Source organism: Cryptomeria japonica, chromosome 11, assembly GCF_030272615.1.
Source record: "Cryptomeria japonica chromosome 11, Sugi_1.0, whole genome shotgun sequence".
Lineage (NCBI taxonomy): Eukaryota > Viridiplantae > Streptophyta > Pinopsida > Cupressales > Cupressaceae > Cryptomeria > Cryptomeria japonica.
Window position 1 is genome coordinate 522,402,976 of NC_081415.1, and position 19,426 is coordinate 522,422,401.

Here is a 19,426-nt window from a genome sequence, read left to right on the forward strand (position 1 = left end):
TCCTACATCGATTGTTAAAATAAAAATATCTAATATTTAAAGGCATTATATATATGTATGAATATGGTTCAAAAAATAACATTTGTACTACTTATATACAAAATGACACTTTCAGATATCTTTGTTTTCTTTTGATTTTTTCTGGATTCGATTGTGTATCTTCATTTTGTTTCTTACAAAATAAGGTGAAATTATACTCTACTATTTTAATATAGCATATCCTAAGCAAATTTGGTGGAATGGATACCCCTTAGTCCTTGGCTCCTTGGTTCTTAACTAAAGACGTTCTAGTGCCCCCAAATTTATGAACAAACCTCCATAAAAATTAAAAATTGAGAGTTCGATCAAAACATCAAAACTCCAATCTAACCCAAAAATTAAAAAATAACTCTTAAAAAATAAAGACACTAGGGGAAGCATATCAGTAGTGTTTATAGCTAGCTTCATGCACCCACAGATCCTAAATGGTACATTGGATTTTAATGTTTTTTTTTGTTGTCTCTGTATGTGACTTAACTGCTTATAGATAAGGTTATAGCTTCTAGGTAGTAACAATGCACACTATGGGATTAGTTATGCGCACAGGGCTGAAAATGTACACATTTCAAAGTGTCACCCGATACTTAAAGATGTTCCAATAACCGTCCATTCAAAATTTTCAATACTTGTGGACAAATGTCCCAATAGTGGTGCACAAATGGGCCAATTATGGATAAAACATGCTAAAAAGTGATTGGCTATTGGTACATGTGAAAATTATTAATGAGCTTTTCATTATCATTTATCTGACTCCTTTAAAAATAGTAATTGGGGAGTAGGGTACACAAGGAGTGATTGGTTATTAGGGGAAAGGGACGAGTAGTTGTATGTGGTCCAATAATTGTACATCCACTTGAGCTTAAAATGTGTAGTCTTGCCACATATTGCAAATAAATTATCTATACGTAAATCAAAAAATTACCAAATGTTGGTCAAAATAGAACAATACTTGAACACGTGAGGACCTATAAATGCTATATAAAAATGACATGAACAAGTGAAATAAATAATTTTTTGTTTCAAATAAAATATCATAGCTATCCACTATAAGTGAGTCATTTATAAAATAAGATGCTCAATTAATAAAATAAAATACTCACTTAAACAAGTATTCCTATGATTACTAGTCCCTCTACCCTAAAAGACGATCCACTATTGATACCCTTCCCCTATCATACTTCATCGGAAAGAACTAAATGAATATAAACATAATAATAGTGAATAAATAACTATTCGGGTACTTTCTCAGACGTCATTATACTTGCAATGAAATTCTCGTGGTCGCTACGGATGCTCCTAGTAAAACACACAATTTTCCCATTCCAATGCACATGCTGCTCGTCAGCAAATTTGATTGATATCACTTCTACTGTGTTAAACGAAGCGTAGTCTGCATTACAGACCCCACAGCCTGTATCACGTACAAAAGCTTTACAAGTGATGTAAAAAGTTTAATTGAAAAGAAAACACCTAATCGTCCAGCCTGAGCGACCGACAAGTTTACGCAGAAATCAAAACATAATTGTGTACGTAATGTTTCAAATTACATTCCAGGAACCATCAAGGGATGTTTTAAAACAAATCTAGGGGGACCAATTAATGAAAAACAATGCTATGACCCACCGTACGATTATCAGCCACAGAAAAAAAATAGCATGTGCGATATCGGAATCGATGAAAGTGTTGGAGATAAGCTTGATCGTAAGCTTTCTGTGGATAGTGTTAAGCTTTCCCAGCCTTTATATCAGACCAAATGCAAATGTGAGCAGGCAAAGAGATAGTTGCATTGAGTTCCATGGGCAAAGGAAGCTTTCTCCCTTTCATTCTCCTCCTCCTCCTTGTTGGGTTGGGAGAAAAGGAGAGTGCAGATAATAGTTCCGTTTTAGCTGATTTCAACATGTATTTTTCAGAAATTTGTTTCTCTTCTTGGATATATTAAAATTATTATTTTCTAACAACGACATCTATACGTATAATACATTTAGAAAAAAAAAAGTGATTTACTTTTAATTCTAGTGTTTTCAATTATAATAGGTGTGTTGCCTATATATACCTTCATTGACTATTAAAATAAAAAATTGTTTATTAAAATAAATAATATATAATATATAAAGACATTATATACATGTATGAATGTGATTGAAAAAATAATATTATGTATTATTTATATACAAATGACGCTTTAAGATACCTTCATTTTATTTCTTACAAAATAAGGTGAAATTATACTCTATTATTTTAATACACCATATCCTAAGAAAATTTGGTGGAATGGATACCCCTCAGTCCTTGCCTCCTTGGTTCTTAGCTAAAGAGGTTCTAGTGCTCCCAAATTTATGAACAAACCTCCATAAAAAAAATATATAAGTAAGAAAAAAAATTGAGAGTTCAATGAAAACATAAGAATTCCAATCTAACCCAAACATTAAAAAAATAACTCTTTAAAAATAAAGATGCTAGGGGAATCGTACTAGTAGTGTTTACAACTAACTTCATGCACCCACATATCCTAAATGATACATTGGATTTTGATGATTTTTTTGTTGTCTTTGTGTGTGACTTAACTCTTATAGGTAAGGTTCTAGCTTCTAGGTAGTAATGACGCACATTGTGGGATTAGTTATGCACAGAGGGCTCAAAAAGAACACATTTCGAAGTGTCGCCCGATACTTACTTAAAGATGTTCCAATAACCATCCACTCAAAATTGTCAGTACTTGTGGACAAATGTCCCAATAGTTGTGCACAAATGTTCTAGTAGTGGTGCACAAATGGGCCAATTATGGATCAAAAAGCATAAAAAGTGATTGGCTATTGGTACATGTGAAAATTATTAATGAGTTTTTCATTGTCATTTATCTAGCTCCTTTAAAAATAGTAATTGGGGAGTAGCGTACACAAGGAGTGATTGGTTATTAGGGGAGAGGGACCACTAGTTGTACATGGTCCAATAGTTGTACACCCACTTGTGCTTATAATGTATATTCTTGCCACATATTTATATCACATATTGTAAATAAATTATCAATAAGTAAATCCAAAAATTACCAAATGTTGGTCAAAATGGACCAATACTTGAACACATGGGAACCTATAAATGTTCTATAAAAAAGACAAATACATTCATTAAGAAGTGAAATAAAATAAAAAAATGTTTCAAATAAAATATCATAGCTATCTGCTATAAAAGTCATTTATAAAATAAGATGCTCAATTAATAAAATAAAATGCTCACTTAAACAAGTATTGTTATCATACCGAAAATATATTATTCTTTTGTGTACAACAATTGGAGTAGCAATGCAAATGCATTGGAGTATTCCATATTAATAATTTGTCTTATCAAAAATAGAAAAGGTGAATACAACAAATGCCTTGTATTTTTCCATGAAATGTGAGAGATTGTCAAAAGGTTTTAGTGTTCAACTATTGGTCCATTTGTGTTGGATAATAAGTTGTATTTTATATAACAATGTGTAGATATTTTTGAGTTCAGCTATTGGTCCTTTTTTGTTGGATACAAAAGTTATAGATAACAGATATTTGCTAAAAGGTGTTTGGTCCATTTAAGTTGCATATAAATTATATTTTACATAGAAATATAATATTCTACTAATAAAAAATGATATTCTTTTATTCAACTACTAGGGATTTTTAGATTAAGTTTTGGTCGAATATTTAAAAAGACATTTTTTGGACACTTCGCACTAGACGTATTATTTTGATAAGTTGTGTGATGAGTGACACCTTCAAACCTTAGTTGTAGATAGATAAGTGTCCACTTTACAACTCTAAAAAAAAACCTAATGTCTTACGATATTGCATGTAAGTGTTACATGTTGAGCAAGTTAGCCCTCATGATTACTGGTCCCTCTCCCCTAAAAAGTGATTACCTAAAACGCAATCCACTACTGATGCTCTTTTACTATCATATTTCATCAAGGATAGCTAGACCAATAGATAACATAGTTCCAATAACCGTCACCTTATTGTCATGTTGACCCCCCAATAGCCGTCATAGTGAAAACACCATTAATAAATTTGTTTTGTACTAATAGCCAATCTTTTTTTGTAATTTTTTGTTCATAATTGGCTCATTTGTGCACCACTATTGGAACATTTGTGCACCACTATTGGGATATTTGTTAACTAGTACTAGTGATTTTGAGTTGACGGTTATTGGAACACCTTTAGCTAGGTATCAGGCGACACTTTGAAATGTGTACTTTTTGACCTTTGTGCACATAACTGATTTCACAGTGTGCATCGTTACTACCCAGAAGTTAGATCAATAGCTATAAGCAGTTAAATTGCATACAAAGATAATTGACAAAAAAAATCAAAATCCGATGTACCATTTAAGATCTGTGGATACGTGAAACTAGCTATAACTGCTACTGGTGCTGTTCCCCTAAATAGCTAAATGAATATAATACTTAATAATAGTGAATAAATAACTATTTAGGTACTTTCTCAGACGTCATTGTACTTGCAATGAAATTCTCTTGGTCGCTACGGACGCTCCTAGTAAAACACAACAATTTTCCAATTCCAATGCACATGCTGCTCGTCAGCAAATTTGATTGATATCACTTCTACTATGTTAAACGAAGCGTAGTCTGCATTACAGACCCTACAGCATGTATCACGTACAAAAGCTTTACAAGTGATGTAAAAAGTTTAATTGATAAGAAAACACCTAATCGTCCAGCCTGAGCGACCGACAAGTTTACGCAGAAATCAAAACATAATTGTGTACGTAATGTTTCAAATTACATTCCAGCAACCATCAAGGGATGTATTAATACAAATCTAGGGAGACCAATTAATGAAAAACAATGCTATGACCCACCCTACGATTATCAGCCACAGAAAAAAATAGCATGTGCGCTATCGGAATCGACGAGCGCGTTGGAGATAAGATTGATCGTAAGCTTTCTGTGGATAGTGTTAAGCTTTCCCAGCCTTTATATCAGACCAAATGCAAATGTGAGCAGGCAAAGAGATAGTTGCATTGAGTTCCATGGGCAAAGGAAGCTTTCTCCCTTTCATTCTCATCCTCCTCCTTGTTGGGTTGGGAGAAAAGGCCTATGCGGGTAGGCACTCGGTTAATGCGTGTGCTAGTTGGAGAACCAGCGTGGAGAGTGGCAATGCCAGGGGTTGGGATGTGGTGCCTGCACCCTGCGTCTCCAACGTGGGTAAATACATGGAAAGGGGGCAATACCAACTCGATTTCAAAATAGCCGTTAAAGAAAGCCTGGCTTATCTTAATGATTTGGAGTTGGTAGGCGATGGCAAGGATGCTTGGGTTTTTGACATCGACGACACAACATTATCATGTCTGCCCTACTACAGAACCCAGCAATATGGGTATGAAATTTCTTTCGTTTAAAAACTCATTTGTATGTAGTTGCATGACAACATTTTGAGTCACAAACTTTGCATGTCTATTTGCAGGGGAGCGGTTTTCAATAATACGTCGTTCAACGAATGGGTAGATGAAGGAACGGCCCCTGCGTTGCCGTCATCGTTGCAGTTGTTCAAGGCTTTGTTAAAGAAAGGCGTCAAAGTGTTCTTCATCACCGGAAGAGACGATGAATATCGTGAGCTCACAACGAAGAACCTTATGACACAAGGTTACATAGGATTTGCGGGCTTAATCATGAGGTTTGGTTTTCCCGACTTATAATCGCTCTATTGCATCTGGGAAATCGGTTTTTCTGTTTCATTTTTTAATGGCGGCGTGTTTATATTGCAGGGGCGACAGCGAGAAGGGAACGAAAGCAGTGGTGTACAAATCGGAGAAAAGGGGGGAGCTTGTGAAGAAAGGGTATCGGATCTGGGGAAATTGTGGAGACCAGTGGAGTGACATAACTGGAAATCATGTGGGCTCTCGCACTTTTAAGATTCCAAATCCCATGTATTATATCGGCTAGACCTGAACCTACAAGTCTCTTGATTGAATCCAATTACAAAGAGATTTCAAACTATTTCGGTGGTTATTTTATTTCGGGTATTATGCACTAAAACTGTTTCAGTTTTTTGTCTTTCGTTTCTAATAATGCAAGTTTCTAGACGTCTTGGAATGTATTCTGAGACCTTAATATAGTGAGTAATTATTATTCATGCATTATCAGTTATTCCGATCTTTTATAGTGTGAAAAAGTTAATCTGATCCGGGATCATGTGATCAAGAAGCTCTTGATTCTTAATCATTAGATCAAGAAGCTCTTGTAATCTTTTGAGTCAAAATAATAATTTATCTATGTTTCAATTTTGTACTGGTCGTGTTTCAATTTTGTACTTGTTTCACATTTGGTTTGGAGAATCAATAAAATACATACTTCATTTCTTAATAATAATAACTGCTGACATTTTTTTTATAATATTGTTTATAATGTTGTTTGATATTTGAGAAAGGGAGAAATATAATATTGAATGCACATGTGATAGTGTGAGACACCTTTTTTACATCATCATTTATGGACGTGTCTATTTTGGCTCCAAAACGACATTACGGATTGACTAACACGTGTGTTAGTCACGTGTTTTACATTGTCGATTTTGCAATTAACGGCTACGTTTGACTAACTGTTGCTAACATGTTGTACGAAAGGTTTGTTTTGGAGCCAAAATAGATGCAGCCATCATTTACAATGTTGTTTGGTATTGAAGAAGGGGAGGAATACAATATTGAATGCACTTGTGACTTTATTCTGTTCAATATTTTGGAAAGCAACTAGTCAATGGATAACCAATCAAACTATTAAATAATCTATTCAACATTAATGTTAAATGATGTGGACTTCTCAAAAATTTTACCCTTTCATTATTATTTAATTTGTTAGGCCATTAAATTTCATAGAGTAGAAAGAAATATGCCTTTGTTTCTCATTTCAAGGAGTAGAACGACCAACTTGAACTACGAATCATGGTAGATTTTGGTTTAGATGCCTTTGTGCATTGGAAAATATTAGGGTTAGTTTGAAATTTTATGTTGGTTCACTTTATATAAATACTATTTTCTAAACAGTCTGAAACAATCAATAATAATTTTGTATTAATTTTTTATTAAAAATGTTAAAATAATTATTTTATATTTAACAATTAAATTTTAAGATAAAAATTATTTTATATTTATTAGTTAATTTTTTAATTTTTCTAACTTATATTTTATTTTTTATCATTGAATTGTATAGTATTTAAGGTTAATAGATTTGAATATTAAGAATTGAGAATTTAATGATTTATAAACAATAACTAAATATATGTGATTTTTGTTTCATACTTATATTTTGTCCTTTCAAGGAGACTCATAGGTAGTCATCCAAATTACATTATAGATGGAAGTGGGATCCGAATGGATAGAAAAAATGATTTTAATTTATTTTAAGGTGTTCTACAAATATCTAGATGGAATTATAATGGAGGTACAATAAAGTATATGTTTTTATTAATGGTATATACCTTTAGCATGGTGTCTTTTTCCTTTTGTCTTTTTTCTATTCACAATTGTGAATGGTGAATAATTTCATATATTTCCTTTTTTTTTTTTTTAGGGAAGCAAGAAAAAATATGATTTCCAATATAATTATTGACTACAAATTAAATTTTTTAAGTAAATTTGGATGAAAAAGTCAATATTATTTACGAGGGTCAATTGTTATATTTTTATCTCTTAATGTATTAAGAGTCTTAGAGAACAACCTTCAAGTGAAGGCTACTTGTGTAAATAGAATGGTTTCAAATACTTTTAAATAATCATTTCAAATTTTTGAAATATATAATTGTTAGAAGAATAGTTTCATGAGAAATTAAAATTACATTTATTGATTTGATATTAATAGATATATACTTTTTTTTATTTTATATGGTATTTGTGTTTTAAATATTTGAGTCATTTCTATAATATTAGAACAAACTTTAAGTATTAGTGCATATCAGCTTTTCACGAGCACCTATAAGTGCTCATTTTAGTTTATATAGGTGATACTCAATAGGATTGTTGTCCTATAAATCTTAGAATATTCCTTGATATTTGTCTGTGTCCTTGTCTTGGAATTGTACTTTAAAAGCCAATTTTTGAGTAATCTCTTGTATGAGCCAATGCAATATTTAGAGGGTTCAACTTCCTAGTATGTTGTGCCTTGCATAGGTGACAATTTTTAGACTTTATACTAAACTGGAATGGTGGTTTCATGCACTAGACTAAAGATATATAATCAAGAATATGAAGTGGTTATTTCACTATCTTCTAACATCTACATCAAATCATTGAGGCCAAGGTGAGTTAGGAGAAATGACATCTAGATGAAATACACAAGGATATATGCTTTAGAGTTTGGTAATGTATGAACTAGGGGAAAAATAATAAATCATTTATTCTTTAGTACTCTATATTGAGGCTTACAATTTTAATAAATGGTCTATATCTAGTTTGTTATGGGTGTGCATGGATATGAAATTCTAATCCATTATGATGCATAAGTACTTGATCAAGCTCTACATGAAACTAAAATGACTCATCTATGTACACGGAGTTTGATGCAAGAGCATCTAGGGGTTTAAAGGTGACAATCTTACATCACTCAAATATATTTTTAATATTTTAGTTTATTCAATTGTTCTTCAAGTCCAGTAAATAAATTTAATAGTTATCAAAGAACTTGGAGTTACTATTGTAGTTATCTCTCGGGAAAATAATTTGATTTTTATTACTTTATTTTCCAACTCAAGTGGGGGCATTAGAATTATGGAGCATCTTGGATTAATGTGGGAGATTTGTCATATCTCCATTTGTGGGCGTTGTGTTGGAGCATTGAAGACACAAGCTATACATGTTTACTATTATGATACTTAAGTTGGGGATTATATATTCCATCCATGCATATAGAAGATTAATAGTTTGGGGAAATATTTTAACTAAAATAGGATTTTGGATTCAAGGAGAACCTTTTAGAAGCATCTAGGAAACCAAATAGGAGTTACATTAAAAATTTGAATTAATACTTTAATATTATTTTAAGCTAGGAGTGAGGTTTGAGGGAATATTCTAGAGGTATCCTATAGTGGTCCCCTCATTGGAGTTACACTTCCATAATTTTGAATTTGGAATCATATTTATTCTTTAGAATTTAGAAAAAGAGTTCATTTAAGACATGGAATAATTTTTGTGAAGCTACACTTGGGAGATTAGAGTTGAATATTTTTAGTTATTTTAATAGATGTTGTTGTACCACAATTGGATGCCATAGTTATCATTTTCATCCTTTTAGCACTAATTTTCTAAGTGATTTATATTCCATGTTGTTGTTGCAAGTATTCTAGGACCATTGTTGTTGGTAATTTTAGGTTTGGGATATAGCATGATTGAGAGAAATAGAACTGAAGCACATAATAGGTGCATACAACTAGGGAGGAATCTAATAATTTATTATGTTCTTTTCATTGTATTTGTAGGCTTATCAATTTGAAGTTTGAACAATTATTTTGAAATTTGATAATTTGAGATTATTGTGAAGCTACAAAGTTCTACATCTTTTATGCCAATAAGATTTGTTTTTATATATGATGTGTTACAACCATTGATTCTATAAAAATATGTCTTTAGACCCTTGTATATCTATAATTTCAGATTTGCTCTTCATTTCAATAAATTAAGAGATACTTTGTTTCTATACATCCTATGTTTCTGATAAAATTGATATTTCTTGCACAAGTATGTATTTGAGGGAGATTACCCTCTTTGAAATTTTTTAATTTTTTGTTGTGAGTTTTTGAGGGGGATTTCCCTTCATTATGATTACAAATAGAATATAATAGCATTCTGCAGTACACTACAACACGATAACATGTCTTTTTTATTGAAATACATGAAATTTTTTATCATGAACTCTACCTTATTTCATAGATTTTTCCTATTTTTAACTAAAATAATTATTTTCAAACAAGAAGTATGAGAGGTTTAGGACTAGATTTTTTTTGTATGGGGTAAGTACTTGGGTGGGATGTACCATATCTAGTATAAATGGAAATTATTTCTTCTTATAGATGATTCTCTCCAAAATTTTGAGCAAGTAGGATGTGCATTTTGTGTATTTTGTATTCCTCAATTATTATTTGACTACTCTATTCTTTTAGATGGTGAACCTTATTTGGATTTTTATCCCATGATAACTAGGCTCTCAATTATTAGGAATTTTTTTATGATTAAAGACTTGAATGAATTCAGGCATACAACAATTTATCATTCATGATTGGCCACATTATACTCTTCATGCAACTGCTATTGATCTAGAATACTTTGGCATGCCATCAACTTGTATGGATGAAGCACATGTGGCTTCTCTTGATATTTGATTAGCATGGATGGGTCTTAGCTAATTTACATTTTATATAAGTTATCTTCCTTCCCAAATTCACATATAGTTATTTTTTTACTGATAAATATGAGGCTAGCATAGTTGCTTGTATCTTGATCTCTCGTAACAACATGCTAGATATTTGAAATATCTATATCAAACCTTGTATGTTGTTAGCTAAATATGAATACTTATACATTAACCTCAAAATCCATGTATCATCTTGCCATGTTAACTATTATTATAATTCCTTCCACTATTGTTTACTTTGACTCATTTCTTGCTACTATATATGTTAAACATGTAGAAGAATTTATTCTTGGCCTTACTTTAGCACACATACATATGAGAAACCTAATTTGTTAGTCAGAATCTTGTGGATTGGTACTACTAATGTGTTCTGATTCTATATCTATATAGATTTAAATTCAAAGAGTTAGTGTGTCATACCCATAAATGATTTGATGAAAAATGTTAAAACATTCATTACACACTAAAGTGCCTATTTAAACATGACCCTATTACTACTAAGAGTATCCATAGAGATTATCACACCCTTTTCCAACATAAAATGAGATTAATCCCTATTAAACATTATTAGAATATACAATCCATATTAGCTTATCTCATTATTGATCTCCACTCATGGCCTCCCACTCCCAAGATTTAGATTCCTCCTTCCCACCTATGGCAAACAACAACATCTCACTTGCTAATAATTTACCTATGGATGGCTCCCCTATCTACAAGCTAGTCGTGGATATTTCAGATATGTCATCTCTGTAACACATGCATTTGAATGCCTCTGAGGTGAATAATTTAGTTAATTACCACTTGTTCTTTTGTATATCAACTCAAAGAATCCCCATGTGGGTATTTGATTCCTCCTATCAAATAATTTCCTTATTCTTCTATAGTCCTGAAGATGATCCTTGGAAAGGAGGTTTTGAAGTGCATAACATACTACAGGGAATATGCTCTTATTGGTTGATTTAACTGTCTCTATTCATCTCTTCTGAGACTCCATCATAGATTTCAACCCACTAGAACCCTCTGGTGTCTGGTAAGTTGGAAATATACCCTTGCACTTGAGGATTTTTGGTTGGTTGATTTGATTGCACTAATGATAAAGAGGTGATTCTTTCTTAAGGCCCGTAGAGATGGGATTCCCATCTCCTAGCCCTTTGTCCTTGGACCCCCCCTTTCAATCCCCTTATGGAGCCTATTAAAGTCCCCCCTATGTGGGTCAGGCTTTCCCATCTTCCTCTTCACTCCTAGTGCTAAACTACCTTTCAATCCATTGGTAACATTCTTGGCCACTTTATTAAAGTCAACCCCAATACTTGTTTCTTCTCCCACACTTCTTGCATGTGTCTTGGTAGACCGAGACCTCTCCAAGTCTCTTTCAATAATGGTTTCTCTCAAGGTTTGTGATCTTTACTGGCAAAAGTTTGTGGATTTCAAGGGTCTCTTGTTCCATTGCAAACATTATACATTTCCATTGGGCACCTTGCCTTGTCTTGTCTACATGTGCCTCATCCTTGCTCATCTCCTACTTGGTGGAAGGATGTTGAGAGGTTTCATCTTATAGTATTTCCTCTTGATGTCTCTTTAGACTCTTTGACAAATTCAGAGCCCCCTTCCCTGATAGATCTCTTTTCCTCTATGGTTCGTAGTTGCTCTTCCCTTGTGGCCCCTACCCAGGGATCCCCTATTACTCTAGTGATTGCTACTCCTTTGATTGGTGTTCCTTGGGATCCTTTGGGAGCTCTCTTGAGTATGAGGCTCATTTTTTTCAATGGTGCCAAGTTCTCTCTCCCCAAATTGCCGGGTTCAAATTCTGGGTTTATCACCTTAGCTTTTGTACACAACATCTACCTCAGAGGGCTTTGCTAACATGTTCCCTTCATCTCTCATGATTTGGACTCCTCTTGGATGGTTGTGCATCTCAGAAAAAAAGGGTCAATCCATTTAGACCTAAAGTTCTCATTGTACTCTTTTGTGCCCACTTCTTGGTCCTTATTCTGATTTTAAATTGGTTATTTGTTTTAAGGGTGCTATTTTTTTGTTGGGTTACAAGAGTGTAACGCTACTATTTCCGTTAGATTTCTGATATACTTTAATAGATCTATAACAAGTTGAAACCTCTCTCCACTTAATTTTATCGAAAACCTTACAATCTATATTACAAAATAACTCTAACTCTTTTAATATGACATCCATACTCACAAAATTATTGATTTTATCACTACTACAAGTTTAATGACTTTAATTACCTTAACACTTACAAAGTATATGATGTCCACATTTACTTTTTCCATGCTTGTGATCAAACTACAATCGAATATGATCACTGAACAATTAATCAAAATTTGACTTTGCAAACCATTACCTAGGATGTCCATCATGAAGGTGAATTAATTTATTCTTGCTTCATTAGAAAGACATTGATATCATTCTTATGCATCTTCTCTTTGAGAGGTTGAGAATTTTGGGTCCAACGGATATAAATATAAAATTGAATGCACATGAACTTACTCATGACTTTACTCTCTTCGATATTTTGGAGACCGAGAGGTCAATCGACAGAACGTGAAACATTTCATAATCAATTCAACGTTGTTGTTAAATGATGTGGACTGCTCAAATTTTATAACCTTTCATCAGATCAAGATTTTAATAACAAAATATTTTATTTGACGGGCCATAGAATTTCATTTCCGTTTGGCATCGTTCATTTTGTTTGGAGATGGGACATCTTGTAGCCAACTTGGACTGCAAATTGATTGGAATGTTTTTGTTTGCTGCTGCTGTTACTTTTGTGGGGAAGGTAGATAAAGCATGGAGTACAGGTGCTTTTTTTTTTTAATTTGAATGAAAAGAAGTATACAAATTTAAAATTAAAGAAATGGTGTATAAATAATTATACAAATTGTTTTAAAATATTTTAGAAATACATAATATTTGGTTGTTTCATGTGTGAGTAATGATGTTTTATTGATGTTTTATGTGTGAATAATGTTTGTTGATTGTTATAGTTTTTGTCTTTTAGTACTATTATTTGTCATATGCAACTTTTTGATGATTCCTTTTCTTTCAATGACATGGTTTATGTGTGAAATGCTCATTTCCCACGTGTTTTCATTTTTTAATAGCTTAGCCATAGTGCAACTTAATTCAATTTTGAAATATTTTTTCTTCTCCATATCACTTTCTATGAAATTAATTTTCAACTTCAAATTAATGGAAAGGCTTCTTGAATAATTGATGGTGCTTGGAGTATATTTGAGGGGAATTAAGTATCTTGTAAAGATTGGACCATGGAGGTGAGTTGATTAGTAGGGGAATAAGGTTTGATAGGGATCTTTTGTAGGGATTGCTTAAGTATGGATATATGAATTCAACAAGTTTTCAGAGTATCTCATTGCAATATATTAGATTGAGTAGATTATAATTTATGTACAAGATCATACTCTTTAGGGTTTCTAGCAAGAAGATGAGATGGAGGTAAAAGGTCAATAGTAGAAAAAGGATGAGATGTTAGGTTTAATGTGTCTTTTCTATTTTATCGATGGTTGTAGATGTGAGTAATTATGGTATAATTATTCTCGCAAGGAGGTCAATGCATTGTGATTAGAGTAAGAGGAATAGCAACCTTAGGCATAAGGTTAGGTGTAGTAATTTAGTGACACAATCGATGTTTAGAGAAACTTCATGATTATGGATGAAGGTACAATTGTACATTAATTTTAGTGACACAATTGTACATTAATTTTAGAATTGTTTATATGTTTCACCATCATAGATGTATAAATAGAAGAATACACAAACAAATATCATTAGGAGGATAATTATTTAACCCTTTTTCCTTACTTGTTCTAATGTATTATCTATGATTTTTTTTTTCATTGTGATAATTATGATTTTAATTTTTAATGTGCCATAGAGGAGGGGGTGGAAAAGCATTAGAGTCATGGCTAGGAGAAGTTGTAACAAGGAACTATAAGAGTAATGAAATGTATGTATATACTTTAAAATATTTTAAATATGTAAAGTAGAGTAAATTATACTATAGATTAAACTTTTGAACAAGGTTAATTTAATACATATGTTATTAAAATGAATAAGGTATAAGCTACTATTTTTATAGAAGGAAACATTGATGACTAAAAGGAATGTGAAATTTAGTAAATTGATTACTAATAAAATATATCAAACTAATTAATTTTGGTAAAAATAAGATTCTAAAATAGAAATTTTACTCGCAAGAAACTCAAATAAGATAGAATTATAGTTTATGAAATTTAGTTTAGTCGCACTATGATCTATATGAGCATGTTCTCATCCAAATCAAACAAAAGAGTAAAGTAGAAAAATCATCTGAAAAAACATATAAATTAGAAAAGAGACACACACCATTAGTAATAGAGAAAACTCCATGGTTAAGCGCACTTGAGTTGGAGTAGTACTAGGATGGGTGACCTCCGAGGAAGTCCTAATGCTTCACGTTTGTGAGCATCACCTAGATGAAATGAGTGTTAAGTGTTCCATTAATTCTCATGAGAGATGGGTTCTTGTGAACCACTACTCATGAATCATGGGTCAATGAGTTTGACTCAAAAACTACACAATTGAATCCTGGTAGCAATATCACAATAGAGAAAGTAAAAAGAAATCTATATATAATAAAACTAATAGAAAATACATTGAATGAATCTAAATGACATAACAACAAAATGATTGAGAAGGAAAGATAAATCAAAAGAATAAGCTCCAAAATTTACCTATATTTGGAACAAGAGAAAATAGGGTTATTGCTCAGGAGCATCCCAAAATGATCAAGCCCCAAATTTGGATGTTCAACCTTCATGGACAATCCAATAAAAATAATAGAAATTTTTGTGTCCTCCTCATCCCATGAACATCTAGATGTAAGAATATTAAAGTAAATGACAAAAGGTATAGTAATATATAGGTCTACTATTTTCTCTATGTAGGAAAGAGAGTTGTAAGATGTAGAATTCAAAAAGAAAATAAAATACAAAATTAGAAATAAAAGAAAGGAGCTTGAACAAGAAAAAGCATCCTAGAACAATTTTTATAGTAGTTCAAATAATTACACTAGCTTCCAATAGCTTGGTTATGATTTGTAACAACATAAGGATACTTTATAAATTTACTATAGAAGGAAAAATAAAAAAGAAAAGAAAATCCTTCTTGCAACACTCTAATAGAAGCATGTTAAGAAGATCAAACACAAAAACAAAATAAAAAATTAGAAACATAAGTCACTATAATTTTTAGTGATGTGGGATTTCTTGTAATATAAAATGCTCATGCATCAAACATTTTGAGTAATGCTCCATGAGTTTAAGTTGTTATTGTAATATTTAAACTTTGAACATGTTTATCCTAAGTTACTTTTATATATATTCTAAAAATTTATTAATCAACAAAGAATATTACAAAGAAAATAAGACCAACAAGAAAATTAGTTGCTCAACCAATCAAAGCTCTTCCAAACTCCCTAAATAATTTCTCATGTCATCCATAACCAAGTCCTCCAGAATTCACGATACGCTAGGGACAAGTACTCCCAATCCTCAACACTCCACATTCTCATCATCTCAAAAGCCCATTTTGCCAGGCAATCTACAACCTTATTCCATTCTCAAGGGATGTGGCAAAAGGTTAAAAATTCCAAACGTTTGTAAATCCTCATAATTGATTGGCCACCAAGGCCAATTGCCAATTCACTCCTTCCAACTATCATCTATTGAGCATTTCATATAATGCCTGCCAAAATAGCCTAGAGAAATTAACCAACTATCTAACAAATAGAGATAATTTAAAAAATAAAAAATAAATAAACCAATACATACATATAACTCAATAATAATTTACATCTATTTAATCATTCACTAAGCATGCACATGATCTATGATCTATAATATAATACATAAGCGGAAATAAATAACATCTCATCATGTAACATTCCTTGGGGTATCTCAATGCCATTACTTAACATGAATACAATGACATCATGGAATCCTAACTTATTCATTCCTATAATTTACTCCTTCCTATAACATAAGGAATTATCCATTTAATCAAGCCATCATGAACACATCTCAATATGATCCAACTACCACTTATTTCCCTTAGTTTTATTTTAACCATTCAAGATACCATCATTATTTTATTACTAACATCACCTATAACATATCTATCTCATTTCCATCAATATGGTTAAACATACATTCAATATAATACAAAATGCACAAACTATAACCAAGAGATAAGAACATTAAGAGAATGCTTTCCAATATGAAACAATACCATAATCATTATTATTGAAGGGTAATCACCTCATTTCATGACACATCCTACAAGAGTATCTAATAACATTCTTACAAGATTACAATATCATATATATCAAGATACATAGTGTTCAATATACAACTAATCTATCTCATGAATACTTCTAGTACATGTTCGAGTACAGGGAACACTAAGAGGGGGGAGGTGAATCAGTGTTTCTAGTAAAATTAAAATTTCACTTTAACGTTTTTGGACTGAATAAGAATTGCATAAAAACTAAATAATCTTTTAGTATCAACAAGTATGATGAAAAATAATCACATCAACATACAAAATATGGTGCTCATAGAAAGATCATGACACAATGATTTCATGAGTGAAAACCCCTCGTGGGGTAGAAAAAACACTCACAAAGTGCCTCACCAGCTTAATAAAAAATGCATCATTGGTAAATTACAACAGCCTCACTAGAAAATACAATGTGTCTCACTGACTGAATTCAGAGCACCAACTCTAGGAGGACCAACCCCTTTCAAGATTTAGGAGTAGTAACCCCTTACAAAAATTAGAGCAAAAACAAGTTCAAAGTGTTACTTTGTTTCCATACAATTCATATTACAACAACACTTATCAAGAATAATAAACAAGATTATACCAAACATCCCTTTCAACACTGCATACTGAATGTGATCATTTTTCTTCTTTCCTGCAACTACAATGATAAACATGCCAACAATATGTCTACAAGTACAACATTAGCATTCTGCATTATATCTACATCAGTAAGAAGTTAACAAACAATTACTCTAACATTCTCTCGACAAGAGATTTATCACTATATATATTAGACCCTTATTCATAGTTGTAACCAAACCCTCACTTCATCAACAAAGAACATTACAGTATGCAATCTGAACCACACCAAGTCACTCTGTTTTAATATAGCTAAGCATATACAAAGCAACACAAAAAATTTGCCTAAATTTTATCTGTATCCTTCTTATATCATCAATAATTAAAAAAATATTTATTATTTCATCTGACAAACCCCATCATTACCTTCAAACACCCTTTCATATCGTCTTCAACAACCACATCTTCATTGATATACAAATTCATAGTCGATTGTATCTGATATTCTTCACTTTGTGTATTCATAAACTCTATTAAATCCACACACCTTCTCTCATCATGTGAATATCCTTTGCATAAATAGCTCATGTTCTCTTTTGGTCATAACCCATCAATCAAAATACCAATCGACCATATTCCCCTTCAACTATTTCAACAGAAGTCTATATCTCTCTTCAACAACCGATTCGATTTACTTTTCATGGCATTCAATTGTCAAACTTCTCATACATCAAAGAGGCTTGAAAAACGCCCATTGGTCCATCTTAGACAAACCATATGCATCCAACTTGGTAGTCCAAATGAGTCAAAAACTATGGTCCCCATATTGGCTTATGGCTTATCGGCAATAGGATAACACATCAGCTAGGCACTAAATGTGTCTTACTGAACCTTCAAGTTACACTGAAATGAGTTTCATTATCGTCAAAATGACAGTAAAGTCACAACAAAACTCTCAACTTCACCAAGACCTATTGATAGTCTCACCGATACTTTCTTTATCGCTATGATAAAGCACTTCGCCAAGATCGATAATCAACTTCACAGATGACCAAGGCTATACCAACAAGCTCATCACCAACATGGAACAAATGTTACACCCAAAACAAAAGCAATGGAGAAAGAAGTGACACCAAAACCCAATGTTACCAAGATACTGAAAGAATCTTATAAAAAATGATCTCTGCAATGTGTCGTGCTCAAAAAAATATTCTCAAAGATTTTTTTAATGATTTGCATGACTATCCATTGATACGATGTTGTTAAATGTATATTTAATGCAGACCTCTATTAATACTTAAGTTTCTATTTCTTTTGAACACTAAATTGTCATGTTGCCATACTACTTTAATCTTCTCGCCACAATGCGAAGAACCAGAAACATAGACTATATGCCCTGGATTCAACTTTAACCAATATGACTCCAATATATCTCTATGAAGACAATAGTTCTGATTCAATTTCTTTTGCAGCCATCAACTCATGTCAGAACCTAAGTATATAATGAAAACATGTAGAAAACATATTTCTTAACACTGGAATATATATACCAATAATGTCTCATGTCCATACCAATATAATGCCACATGGTCATAGGGAAAAAGCATGGAGTTGTGTCACACTTTGGGTCAACTGAGGGTATTCTCGTTGGACTCAGTTTGGTCGGATTACTCTAGGGCCACGTGGCACCAAGTGGCACCAAGTGGCGCTGAAGATAGAAGTGGCAAAATAGAAATTGAAAACAAAGACAACCAAGAACACATCAAGAGGCTTCAACAATTCAAGTAGCGTGGATTTGATCGCTTTTGATCCTTTTTCCTCTATTTTCCTTAGTTTTCAAATTTTGAAATTTTCAATTTTGAAATTCTTGGTTTCCTACTTTTTTGAATATGTCAGATGGTTCCATAGGTTTTGATATTGTAAAAGGCTTGAAGCTTGTTGCATCCTCAATTTTTCTATAGGAGGATAATCAAGGCCTTTTTTTTCCCTCTCCTTCTTTGACTTCTACATATACTACAAAATTCCAATAGAAGTAGATATATTAATTCACAAAGGGTTAATAATATTAAAAAA

The 19,426-nt window shown here is 32.2% G+C and overlaps 1 protein-coding gene across 1 annotated transcript; it reads left to right on the plus strand.

The window, feature by feature from the left end:
• Positions 1-4,961: 4,961 nt before the first annotated feature.
• On the plus strand, positions 4,962-6,319 carry LOC131057733 (acid phosphatase 1). Its single transcript, XM_057991895.2, has 3 exons — positions 4,962-5,408; positions 5,496-5,705; positions 5,797-6,319. Exons 1-3 carry the CDS (start codon positions 5,062-5,064, stop codon positions 5,972-5,974), a joined length of 735 nt encoding a protein of 244 aa, XP_057847878.2. The 5' UTR covers positions 4,962-5,061; the 3' UTR covers positions 5,975-6,319.
• Positions 6,320-19,426: the final 13,107 nt, after the last annotated feature.